The sequence below is a fragment of the Acipenser ruthenus genome, chromosome 57 (genome assembly GCF_902713425.1).
Source record: "Acipenser ruthenus chromosome 57, fAciRut3.2 maternal haplotype, whole genome shotgun sequence".
NCBI classification, from domain to species: domain Eukaryota; kingdom Metazoa; phylum Chordata; class Actinopteri; order Acipenseriformes; family Acipenseridae; genus Acipenser; species Acipenser ruthenus.
Genome location: NC_081245.1, coordinates 1,048,432 through 1,061,595, shown reverse-complemented (window position 1 = coordinate 1,061,595; position 13,164 = coordinate 1,048,432). Strand labels below are relative to the sequence as shown.

Below are 13,164 nucleotides of genomic sequence, written 5' to 3'. Positions count from 1 at the left end.
AAACACCAACACCAAACCCCCAAACAGCTGGTACATCCAACACACGTAGCAATTGTTTTATATTCTATTTCACCTCTCTCTCTCGTTCTCCACTCCCTGAACACAGCACCCTTTACTCTGCACGTGGTGATTGTGCAATCCCCATGCCCAACTACAAATATACATTTTAAATCACCCGTGCTACAAGACCTACACTCCATGCATGCATGCATGCAGCAGTGTGGAGTAGTGGTTAGGGCTCTGGACTCTTGACCGGAGGGTTGTGGGTTCAGTCCCCAGTGGGGGACACTGCTGTTGTACCCTTGAGCAAGGTACTTCACCTAGATTGCTCCAGTAAAAACCCAACTGTATAAATGGGTAATTGTATGTAAAAATAATGTGATATCTTGTAACAATTGTAAGTCGCCCTGGATAAGGGCGTCTGCTAAGAAATAAATAATAATAAAATATGTACAGGGGTTAGTAGGTACTCCACCACACTGCAACAACATTTTACTTAGAGTTGGTGTTGAACTTAAACCTGTTCATGGCCGCACATCAACATGAACCTCCTTATACAGACTGTTTGATTGTGTGTGTATGGTTCTTTTATTTATTTATTTTTTTTAAATCAGTGTAGGACTTCTGCCGTCTTCTGAATGACTTTCCTTTCTTACATTTTAAATAATTTAAAAGGCAAAACCATAACAATATATAGAATAACACTGTGTATACATGGAGCAAAAACGTAGAGGAGCACAATACAGTTTACCTCCCCTGTGCACTATGGGTTAGGCGCCTATGCTCTCAATCATGTTAGAGTTCAACAGGAGAAAAAAACAAGTACTTGCAAAAACATTTTAGTTTTCCACGATAAAAAAAAGATTTTATTTGCATTTCTACACATAGTAATCTTGCAGATGCAGTTACAAATCGATTTCATAGATTACTAATGTGACATAACAAAATCAGAATGATCTACAAGATGATGAACGGTCCAGACAAGATGCAGTAGTTCATATTTTCCATCTGTGAGTAAACGTTTTTGATCTTAAGTGATTAGGAGTAACCCTATTTATTACGCAAGTTTATTCTTTTGTTTCCAGTAAATATATCTGTATTTTAGTCCAATTTACTGGTGTCTATGTCCTCAAGTGGCTTAAATCCTGTGAATTCTCTTGTGTCCTTCAAGTGCATGTAACTGACTGAACTTCTTCGCACATTTAGGGCAGGGGTAGGGCTTCACTGTTGTGTGAATTTTTTGGTGTCTTTTCAGGTTTGATAACTGACGGAAACTCTTCAGACATTCAGTACATTGATAAGATTTCTCTTTTTTGTGAATCCGCTGGTGGATTTTGAAGGAACTTGAATATGTGAAACTCCTCCCACACTCAGTGCAGTCATAAGGTTTCTCTCCTGTGTGAATGCGCTGGTGTCTTTTAAGGTTTGATAAACGACTGAATCTCGCCGCACACTCAGTGCAGCGATAAATTTGATCTCCTGTGTGACGGCGCTGGTGTCTTCGAAGGTTTGATAAACGACTGAATCTCGTCCCACACTCACTGCAGTCATAAGGTTTCTCTCCTGTGTGACTGCGCTGGTGTGATTGAAGACTTTCTAATCGTGTGAATCTCTTCCCACACTCAGTGCAGTAAAAAGGTTTCTCTCCTGTGTGACTGCGCTGGTGGACTTTAAGCTGTGATAAACGACTAAAACTCTTCCCACAATCAGCACAGGGAATCCGAGCCCGTCCTCTCCGATTTCCTTTAGCAGCTAGAGAAAAAAAAAATAGAAGAGAAAAAGGTTATTGTACAGTATTCTTACACATTCACTCTTCTATAGAGCTTCCCCTCATAACCATGAACAAATCCTAGAGTGAACTCTGATGAGAATACAGTCAAACCCACTTAATATCACTCCTGTTAATACCAGCCTCCTTTTATTATCATCACATTGAAATTTGCAAGGCAGAATATGATGGGTGTTAATAGGTAGAAATGCTTGAGAATATCACTTTGATTATTAACACACTCCAGTTAATATCACTCACATTTACCAGTCACTGATTTCCACTTAATATCTCTCTGAGGAAAGTGAGACGTAATTGTAAGTGACTCTGCAGCTGATGCATAGTTCACACACCCTAGTCTCTGTAAGTCGCCTTGGATAAAGGCGTCTGCTAAACAAACAAATAATAATAAAAAAGATCAGGTTTCCATGCAAGTACTGTATTAAAATGTTTCTTCTGGTGACTGTGAAGGATCCGCATTCCTTCCCTTGTTAAAAACGGCACGGACATTGTTTATTTTTCTGACATAACCAAAGTGTCATTTCTTACCTGTGTTCTGAATCGAGGATCCGGGTGGCGAGGTGCTTCCTGTAAAAAGAAAAAACGCCTCAGGTTAGTTTAAAAGAGAAACACAGCTGTTGGCTGTGGAGCAGCGTATCCTCAGGGTGCACATTTCCCTGAGGATATTATGCAGACAATGCCGGCGCGTAAAGACAGTATTGCCCCGGTAGTTTTAAATTATAATGAATATGCATTAAGACCACTGTTAGGTTAGAATGACCTGCCTCTTACAATGGGTTAGTCAGAGGGGCGGGGTTACCTGAAGATCAAGGCAATAGAAGGCTGCAGGTATTCAGTTTGGGTGGGCTGGAGGGATAGCGGTCATTGCCCTGGGTAAAAACTAATACAAGTAAAAGAGTAATAGAACCTCTTTTATAATTGTTTTGTTTTTGTGTTTATTTATACAAAGTTTTCACTGTGTTTAGTTCCATAGTTCTGGTGTTTATTTTTTATTATTTATTTCATTAAAGAAATCAATAAAAGTACCACCGGTTGCAACTAGACCTACCTGCTTCTTGCACCTAACACCCTACAGTCACTCGGCACTCGTTACAGAGACACTTAGCAACCCGACTGGATTTGGCATCACCCAGTGATGAGACACGTGATCTCAGCACCACTATAAAGCTGTGGGAGCAGCACAACTGCAAACAGTCTACCAGAAACAGGGAAAGGCAAAGATCTAACAGCATTTGAAAGAGGCATGATAGTGGGTGCACATCTAGCAGTTGCCACATTAGCAAGAACAGTTATGTTGCAACTTGCAAGCCATTGGCATAGTGGTCAAGTTAAATTGAGCTGGAATTACCAACAATGTAAATCTTCAGCACATTTTTACAGTCTAGTAACTAACAGGCAGCTCAGCGTTTCTTGTTTTGTATAATTACCTCTAAATCCCAGTTCACATTGAGGTGGACAATCATCACACAGGCTGGTTCCCAGCTTGTTGTTCTCCTCAAGTGTACAGACATTATTTTCAGCAGGAACTTCCTCTTTGATGGGGACACATTCCTGTTCTAAGAATTCCTCTTTAATAGGAACACATTCCAGTTGAGGGACCTCTTCATCTTTAACACATGTCAGCTCTGTACCCTGCTTTAGACTTGCACACCACTCCTGGTGAAAGGACTCCTCTTGTGTGTGAACTGATTCTATCCTTGGCCCCTCCTGTGCTTCAGATTTAAGTATAGCATGGCTCTCTTTGGGATCTGTGTGAAAGAAAATTGTACAAAATTATAATTCCTACTTACCAGCCAAATTCTTCTACAAAGCCAGCCCCTTGTCAGAATTCTACTGAGAGATGTCATTGGGTTATTCCAGTGGAACAATTTAGAGGAGGTCTTTTTTATTTTATTTATTTTTAAATGAATGTAGTGGGCCCAGTTACATTACTGGGCCCACTATATCCATTACTATATCCATTACTGGTCACCTCGTTACAAAAAGGATATTGCTGCTCTAGAAAGAGTGCAAAGAAGAGCAACCAGAATTATCCCGGGTTTAAAAGGCATGTCGTATGCAGACAGGCTAAAAGAATTGAATCTATTCAGTCTTGAACAAAGAAGACTACGCGGCGATCTGATTCAAGCATTCAAAATCCTAAAAGGTATAGACAATGTCGACCCAGGGGACTTTTTTGACCTGAAAAAAGAAACAAGATCCAGGGGTCACAAATGGAGATTAGATAAAGGGGCATTCAGAACAGAAAATAGGGGGCACTTTTTTACACAGAGAATTGTGAGGGTCTGGAACCAACTCCCCAGTAATGTTGTTGAAGCTGACACCCTGGGATCCTTCAAGAAGCTGCTTGATGAGATTCTGGGATCAATAAGCTACTAACAACCAAACGAGCAAGATGGGTTGAATGGCCTCCTCTCATTTGTAAACTTTATGTTCTTATGTACACTGAGCTGGTATGAGGCTGGATCCAACATTGCTTCTAAAGTATCTGTGGTAGAGGGGTGATCAATGCCTCAAATTGAAGCTGGAATACATGTTTGAAATACAAAAAGGAAATACTCACTCCAGCCACATTTCCATGTTTTATATTTTTGTGTTATCAAATAAAATATTTATTACAACCCCTATCAACATCTGTGTTATTTGCCTTGACTCAGAGATTGTATCAAAGTAAACCTCTCTAAATTACTTGTATGTGTTAGACTGGAGTTTTAAAAGCATTTTCTGTACAACTGACCCTTACACTTCATTACAAAAACATTATAAAATATCCATGGCTAAATAGGTGATGCATTTTCAGGGTACGTATCCAAAATTAAAATTAAATTATCTTTTAAAATAACACAACAAAACCTAATCCAGTCGTGGCGTATAACCGGTGTGGTAAATTACAGGCGATCCTCGACTCATGACGCTTCGACTTACGACGCACGGCACTACTTATGACTCTTTTGCATGATTACCCTGCTTCGACTTTACGATATCGACATGGCATTTACGACACGGCGAGACACGGCCATGCGTCATGTGCACATGCTCAGCGTCCGAACTGCAGTACCTGTCGTGGGCGCCCGGAATCAGTCTAGCGGTTTTTTTATGCATGTAAACGTTTTTTTTTTTTTTTTTTAATTTTTTTTTTTATTTATTTGTCCTTAATGTCTGATAAGAGCAATGGACTCAAAATGAAACCTAAGCTGTGAACTCTGTCACATGAGGAGAGGCTTAACTTCAGGTGATCGTAGTTCTGGCTAGGAGTACTGCTTACACACACTGAATACGTCTTTGGAAAGCCCTGAGTCTGTACTTTTAAACAAGCCAGGTAGGTGCCTGAGTAATATGCACGTAACCACCGGGCTGAGTGTAAAGAGTTAAATAAATATTTCATGAGTACAACATAACGGGTCATTTTTGTAAAAATGTATTATCTGGCCAGTCAAGAACGTAACCCCAATTTATAACATTGTTCCTATGGGAACAAGTGCTTTGACTTACAACGCGACTTTCAGGAACCAGTTGTGTTGTAAGTGTGAGGACTGTCTGTATATGCAAAAGTTATTGAGGGAAAATATATTGGGCCCCGCATACCCAGAGTCTGTACACCATGGCTTAAATACTGTGAGAAAATAGTAGGAAGAAAAATATAGTTATACCACTTAAAAGACTGTGAAAATACTTCCCAGAATGCCTCAACAAACTCCAGTTAATATCACTCACATTTACCAGTCACTGATTTCCACCCCACTTAATATCACTTTGAGGAATAAAAGTGAGACGTTGTTTTAAGTGACTGCAGCTGATGCATAGTTCACACACCCTAGTCTCTGTAAGTCGCCTTGGATAAAGGCGCCTGCTAAATAAACAAATAATAATAAAGATCAGGTTTTCATGCAAGTACTGTATTAAAATGTTTCTTCTGGTGACTGTGAAGGATCCGCATTCCTTCCCTTGTTAAAAACGGCACGGACATCGTTTTATTGTAAATCATAACCAAAGTGTCATTTCTTACCTGTGTTCTGAATCGAGGATCCGGGTGGCGAGGTGCTTCCTGTAAAAAGAAAAAACGCCTCGGGTTAGTTTAAAAGAGAAACGCAGCTGTTGGCTGTGGAGCAGCGTATCCTCAGGGTGCGCATGTCCCTGAGGATATTATGCAGACAATGCCGGCGCGTAAAGACAATATTGCACCGGTAGTTTTAAAACATAACAAATTAACTAACTACCTGGATAAATCTATCCCTATCAAAAATAAACAGTGATTGCAGATTATAGTGCTATATATTATGGTTGTGTTATATTAATAATATTTTTTTGACAACTGAAAGTTAGGAAACTTAACCTGTGTGTGTGTGTGTGTGTGTGTGTGTGTGTGTGTGTGTGTGTCTGCATCAAGCCCAAGTGTGGCCAGTGTGTTGCTCTGTAAAGGGCGCCATCTTGTGAAGGTCACAGCCACTCAGCACCCGTTACAGTGACACTTAGCAACCTGACTGGATTTGGCATCACCCAGTGATGAGACATGCGATCCCAGCACCACTATAAAGCTGTGGGAGCAGCACAACTGCAAACAGTCTACCAGAAACAGGGAAAGGCAAATATATAACAGCATTCGAAACAGGCAAGATAGCGGGTGCACATCTAGCAGATGCCACAGTAGCAAAGACAGGTATGTTGCAACTTGCAAGCCATTGACATAGTGGTTAGGATCAAATTGAGGTGGGATTACAAACAATGTAAATCTTCAGCACACTTCTACAGTCTAGTAACTAACAGGCAGCTCAATGTTGCTTGTTTTGTATAATTACCTCTACATCCCAGTTCACATTCAGGTGGACAATCATCACACAGGCTGGATCCCAGCTGGTTGTTCTCCTCAAGTGTACAGACATTATTTTCAGCAGGAACTTCCTCTTTGATGGGAACACATTCCTGTTCTATGAATTCCTCTTTAATAGGAACACATTCCAGTCGAGGGACCTCTTCATCTTTAACACATGTCAGCTCTGTAACCTGCTTTAGACTTGCACACCACCCCTGATCAAAGGACTCCTCTAGGGTGTGAACTGATTCTATCCTTGGACCCTCCTGTGCTTCAGATTCAGGGACAGCATGGCTCTCTTTGGGATCTGTGTGAAAGCAAATTGTACACAATTATAATTCTACTGGGAGATGTCATTGTGTCATTCCAGTGGAACAATTTAGAGGAGGCGGTTTTTTATTTTATTTATTTATTTTTAAGTGGATACAGGGGTCCCAGTTACATTCCCCTGAGCTGGAATGAGGCTGGATCCAACATTGCTTCTAAAGTATCTGTGGTAGAGGGGTGATCAATGCATCAAATTGAAGCTGAAATACTTTTCTAATACAAAAAGGAAAATATCACTCCACCCACATTTCCATGGTTTATATTTTTGTGTTATCAAATAAAATATTTATTACAACCCCTATCAACATCTGTGTTATTTGCCTTGAATCGGGGATTGTATCAAACTAAACCTCTCTAAATTATCTGTATGCGTTAGACTGGAATTTTAAAAGCATTTCCTGCACAACTGACCCTTACACTGCATACAAAAAATTCTAAAATATCCATGGCTAAATAGTTGTATGACTAAATAGGGTATATCTCAAATTAAATTATCTTTTAAAATAACATAACAAAACCTAATCCAGTAGTATAACAGGTATGGTATACTTAATTTCCCAGAATGCCTCAACAAACGGGTAAAGAGCTGATAGTTTAAGTCAGTGGTTTTGTCTGGAGGTTTCAGCTCAATAACCCCTTTATAAATTGTTGCTCTACTGAATGTACCACAGCTGCAATAAAACTAAAGGCAGAATAATCTGATTAACACAATATTACTTTTTTCCTATTTATTTAATATAGAAATTTATGTCAACAACAGTTTGGGACTGACATACTGCAAGTTAAGGACAGAATAACAAACAAAAGTAATTCCTTACTTTTATTTAGACAGTATTTCGGAATCTTGTCGGAAACACTTATTAGCTTTTTATTCTGCAAAACTATTAAAAATAATCCAATACAGTCTGCAATGTCAATGTTTATCATGTTACCATTTACTTCCCACCTCAGCATAAATATATGTGCCATTTAAAATGTTTACAACATGAATCAGATAAAACTAGAATAACTAACAATGATAAACTTGTTACTAAAGACAACATAAAAATGATCCAAATTGCCTCTAGAATATTGTGTTCAGTTCTGGTCACCTTGTTACAAAAAGGATATTGCTGCTCTAGAAAGAGTGCAAAGAAGAGCAACCAGAATTATCCCTGGTTTAAAAGGCATGTCGTATGCAGACAGGCTAAAAGAACTGAATCTATTCAGTCTTGAACAAAGAAGACTAAGCGGTGATCTGATTCAAGCATTCAAAATCCTAAAAGGTATAGACAATGTCGACCCAGAGGACTTTTTGGACCTAAAAAATGAAACAAGGGCCAGGGGTCACAAATGGAGATTAGATAAAGGGGCATTCAGAACAGAAAATTGGAGGCACTTTTTTTTTTTTTTACACAGAGAACTGTGAGGGTCTGGAACCAACTCCCCAGTAATGTTGTTGAAGCTGACACCCTGGGATCCTTCAAGAAGCTGCTTGATGAGATTCTGGGATCAATAAGCTACTAACAACCAAACGAGCAAGATGGGCTGAATGGCCTCCTCTCGTTTGTAAACTTTCTTATGTTCTTATGCTTCTCCTCAAAGCGCAACAGCGAACCCTACTAGTCAGACACCGAGCACATTCACACAGTTATCCCTGTTCTTCGGGATCGGTGCCCTGTGTTAAAAAAGCTGTGTAAAACCTAATCTGGCTTTAGGCTTGTGAGATCGGAGGATGCTGACATGCCCTCAGAACGTCTGTGCTGTTTGGGGGACTCGCTGAGATGAGGAGAAGAAACACATAATTAGACATTCCAAAAGTGGGGTAAAAATAATAACTGGTCACTCTAAATTTAAGAAAACAAAAATGAGAAAAAAGGATACATTGTAATCAATACCTCACCAATAAAATGTACTAAAGTTATTTAAAGACTTGGAATGACCATGCAATACCATCAAAAAAATAAAACAAGCTTACCTTGAAATAATCCCTGGTTCTCGTTCCTCTGAAAGTCTTGTTCATTGCAGTCGGGGTTCATGTTTCTGAGAGGTTGTTTAATGTCTGCATCTGCAGCGTTCATGCATTCCCGCACTGCTTTCAACTCGCTCTCTGATATTTCCAATCTCAGCTTCAGACTTTCATTCTCTTTCTCCTTTCCAGCCATTTCCATTCGGAATTCAGTGAATTTGCCGCCGACAACTTTTGTGATTTGGCACAAGACGGTGTCCACAGCCGCTTTCACTGCGTGCTCGATGGTAGAGGCGAGCTCGTCTTGAAAGAACGACACGGAGACACTGACGTCCATCTTCACTGACTGTTAGCTTGAGACTCGAGTAGCGGAATCCTCTTTGATTTTAATTTAGTTTTTTTTAAAATGGAAAATTAATATATAATCAGCACCTCTTCTGGTGTGGTAAAGAAAGAAAACAAACAACAGACTCGTCTGGCTTTACAAGGAGTAACTTTTCATCGTGTAGTTAGAATTTAAAGCACGTTTGTTTTCTCAGTAAAAAAAAAGTTACACAGTTACAAAGTTACACAGGCGACACGCTCCACGAGTTCTTAAATACAACAGAAACGAGACTCTTTGTTTCAGAACTCAATGCAGGTAACAAATGATAATTAAAAAAACATTTTAACCAAATCTAAATACTTTAAACAGCAGGTATTAAAACACTTTAATATCACCCATCTCTCTCCCCCAGCATAAACAATGCGAACGTTTCAACTTCCTCAAAGGAAGCGTCACTAGCAGTGGGCGTGCCTGCTTGAACCGTACCGTGTCATTGGCTGCAGATACACTCGACTCCGCCTTTAGTTTCGTCTCACTGGGCGCAAAGCATTGTGGTATAGCTCGGTTGAATATTTTCTATGTAGAGTCCTTTTCTAAAGTTATTACCTGTAATTTGAGATTCTTCCACAGCGCTGTATCTGGTGGATCTGTACATTGCCATACACTCATTATAGCTCTTTTTACCAAAAGCAGCAATGATAAAATCATTTTATTTTGTATTATTAGCATTATTATGTTTGTCTTAACAGATGCCCTTATCCAGGGCGACTTACAATTGTTACAAGATATCACATTACTTTTACATACAATTCCCCATTTATACAGTTGGGTTTTTACTGGAGCAATCTAGGTAAAGTACCTTGCTCAAGGGTACAGCAGCAGCGTCCCCCATCTGGAACTGAACCCACGACCCTCCGGTCAAGAGTCCAGAGCCCTAACCACTACTCCACACTGCTGCCCTAACAGAGCTAACTCTAAGGTTTTGGGAATGGAAAGACCAAGTATATTAGAAATATGGTAGAACACATCTGACCAGAATTGCTACATGTTTTTACAATTCCACATCATATGTTCAAATACCCCAGATTCAGAAAGGCATCTCCAGCATTTATCAGCATTTGTTCATTTACATTTGAATAACTTTGCCGGGGTGTAATATGATCTATGGAATATTTGATACTGTTTTGATCTGAATCTAGCATTAGGAGAAGCTACTTTGACATTTCTATAAATATTTAACCAAGAGTCTTCTAATATTTTACTTTTTAGAGTCACCTCCCATTTATCTTTATAAGTTGTTTGCTTGTTGGTGACCCTGTCTCTAATAAAAGGATACATCTTTGAAACACAGTTTTGTTGATTTTTTAGCCATATTTCTAATGGTGACAGTGCTGGGCACTGCAATCTGAGACTATTATAATTGATAAGGGAGTTTAAGATTTGAGTATAGAATCTGGAATCATCTTTTTTTTAATGTATTTCTTAGGAGACGCCCTTATCCAGGGCGACTTACAATTGTTAAGAACATAAGAACATAAGAAAGTTTACAAACGAGAGGAGGCCATTCAGCCCATCTTGCTCATTTGGTTGTTAGTAGCTTATTGATCCCAGAATCTCATCAAGCCGCTTCTTGAAGGATCCCAGGGTGTCAGCTTCAACAACATTACTGGGGAGTTGGTTCCAGACCCTCACAATTCTCTGTGTAAAAAAGTGCCTCCTACTTTCTGTTCTGAAGATATCACATTTTCTGTTACAAGATATCACATTATTTTTACATACAATTACATTATTTTTTACACATTATAATTTTTTCTTTTACATACAATTACCCGTTTATACAGTTGGGTTTTTACTGGAGCAATCTAGGTAAAGTACCTTGCTCAAGGGTACAGCAGCAGTGTCCCCCACCTGGGATTGAACCCACGACCCTCCGGTCAAGAGTCCATCTTCTGGTAATCTAAACTGTTCTTGTAAGGATCTAAATGACATTCGTTTAGTTTCTCCAGGTAGATGAGTAATCTCTCGAATACCTTTATCCTTCCACTGTTGATTTGTAAAGGATTTCTGTTTGAATTGTATTTTTGGGTGTCCCCAAATTAGTGAAGAACCATATACTTGTCTTTTTACCATTAGTTAGCATTTTTATTACAGATTTGATGAAAGTGAGTCAGGAAACCTGCTTTACGGAGACAGCTAGGTGAGCCATGCATTACTGTATTTATAATTTCATAAGGTAAAGTAAAAGTGGCTATATTTGTAAACTTGATTAAACACATAAGTATATATATTGTGACAGTGGTTGTTTGTCAACTGTAATAACCCAGACTGTATGCAGTTTCACTGTTAGCTATCAGGTGTGTTTATTATTTACGGGTCAGTAGTGTTGGTCAAATTCTGTCACACACACACACACACACATAATCCCTCCACCAGGTGTTTTCCTGTTTCAATCTCACTTGATGCCAAAGTCCTCTTTAAAGCGACCTCTAGAGGTGAGTGGTGGAACAGCGGTGTCTCAGTAACAACCAAAGGTAAGCATTTTGATTGCGTTTTTTGTCCAGTTGCCCCTTGTGGTTCCTTGGTAATTGTCTTTCTTGTTCCTTCCACAGACACCATAACTGTGGATCATTATTTGTATGTGTTGAGTAATTTGCATTGCTCTTAAGCTTACATAGGGCGCAATGCAAAATAATTGCCTACAATGCAATTTGAATTTTGCATCCGCAATTATTTGCATTGCGTCTATACTTACATCACCCCCTGTGACTCCTATGTAAATAGACACATGGTAGAGACTGCGACTTCTATATAAAGCAACTCTAAGCAGGACTGGAGTCTTTTGCAAAGAATGTCCTTTCTTTCTGAGTTAGAAAGAAGATACTCTGTATATTGAATATAGAACACTATAAGTAAAAGTCACCATATTTTTTTATCTTTTATATTGCAAGCAATGTTATCTTTCTAACGATATTGTACCATATAGGTGCTTGTCTTCATATAACCTATACAGAACACCTCTATATGGGTTTCACAGATACTATGACAGATACTATACATGAAATTGAATGCATCCATATGATAATTGACATGTATCCAGGGGTATATTGTAATTATTTTCTTATTTTGATTTTGAATTGCATTGTGATTAACTAAAAGTTTTCTCCTGTTTAAGTACCTGTAAGTAATTCTGTTAAATTCTTATTTAAATTAATTATGTTTAAAGTTTTATTTTAACATTTGTACAGAGTCATTTTAGACCTGTACGTCAAACACCAATAAATATAAGTTCGACACCATACCAATATAATTAATTCCTCTTGAGTTACAATTACACTGCCTATAGAAAGTATTCACCCCCCTTGGACATTTTCACAGTTTGTTGTGTTACAACCTGAAATCTTGATGCATTTAAATTGATTTTTTTCCCTTTGATTTACACAACCTACTCAACACTTTGAAGAGGCAAGAGAATTTTTATTGTGAAACAACAGTTAATGAAAAAAAAAAAAAAAACTGAAATGTCTTGGTTAGATTCACCACCCTGAGTCAATACATTGTAGAACCACCTTTGGCAGCAATTACAGCTGTGAGTCTTTTGGGGTAAGTCTCTACCAGGTTTGCACATCTGGATCGTGCAATATTCACCCATTCTTATTGGCAAAATCATTCAAGCTCTGTCAAGTTGGATGGGGATCGTTGGCGGACAGCAATCTTCAAGTCTTGCCACAGATTCTCAAAAGGATTCAAGTCTGGGCTTTGACTGGGCCACTCTAGCACATTCACTTTCTTGTTTTTAAGCCACTCCAGTGTCGCTTTGGCTGTGTGCTTGGGGTCATTGTCCTGCTGAAAGGTGAATCTCCGTCCCAGTCTTAGGTCTTTTGCAGACTGAAGCAGGTTTTCCTCAATGATTTGCCTGTATTTAGCTCCACCCATTTTGCCTTCTACCCTGACAAGCTTCCCAGTCC

At 39.0% G+C, this 13,164-nt stretch overlaps 1 protein-coding gene across 3 annotated transcripts in view; it reads right to left on the bottom strand.

Annotated features, from left to right (window-relative positions):
* Window positions 1-853: 853 nt before the first annotated feature.
* LOC117967224 (zinc finger and SCAN domain-containing protein 21-like) overlaps window positions 854-13,164 on the bottom strand; it is a 39,284-nt gene continuing 26,973 nt past the window's right edge. For 2 of the 3 annotated variants that reach the window (XM_059017620.1, XM_059017621.1), the window contains exons 3-6: window positions 5,796-5,834; window positions 3,217-3,537; window positions 2,318-2,356; window positions 854-1,752 (exon numbers count right to left, since the gene is read on the bottom strand). In XM_059017620.1, coding sequence (XP_058873603.1) covers window positions 1,139-1,752; window positions 2,318-2,356; window positions 3,217-3,537; window positions 5,796-5,834 — 1,013 coding nt within the window. In that variant the 3' untranslated portion in view covers window positions 854-1,138. Of the gene's footprint in view, window positions 1,753-2,317; window positions 2,357-3,216; window positions 3,538-5,795; window positions 5,835-6,585; window positions 6,907-8,883; window positions 9,629-13,164 lie in introns of those variants that run through there. The other variant, XM_059017619.1, reaches the window with a different exon arrangement.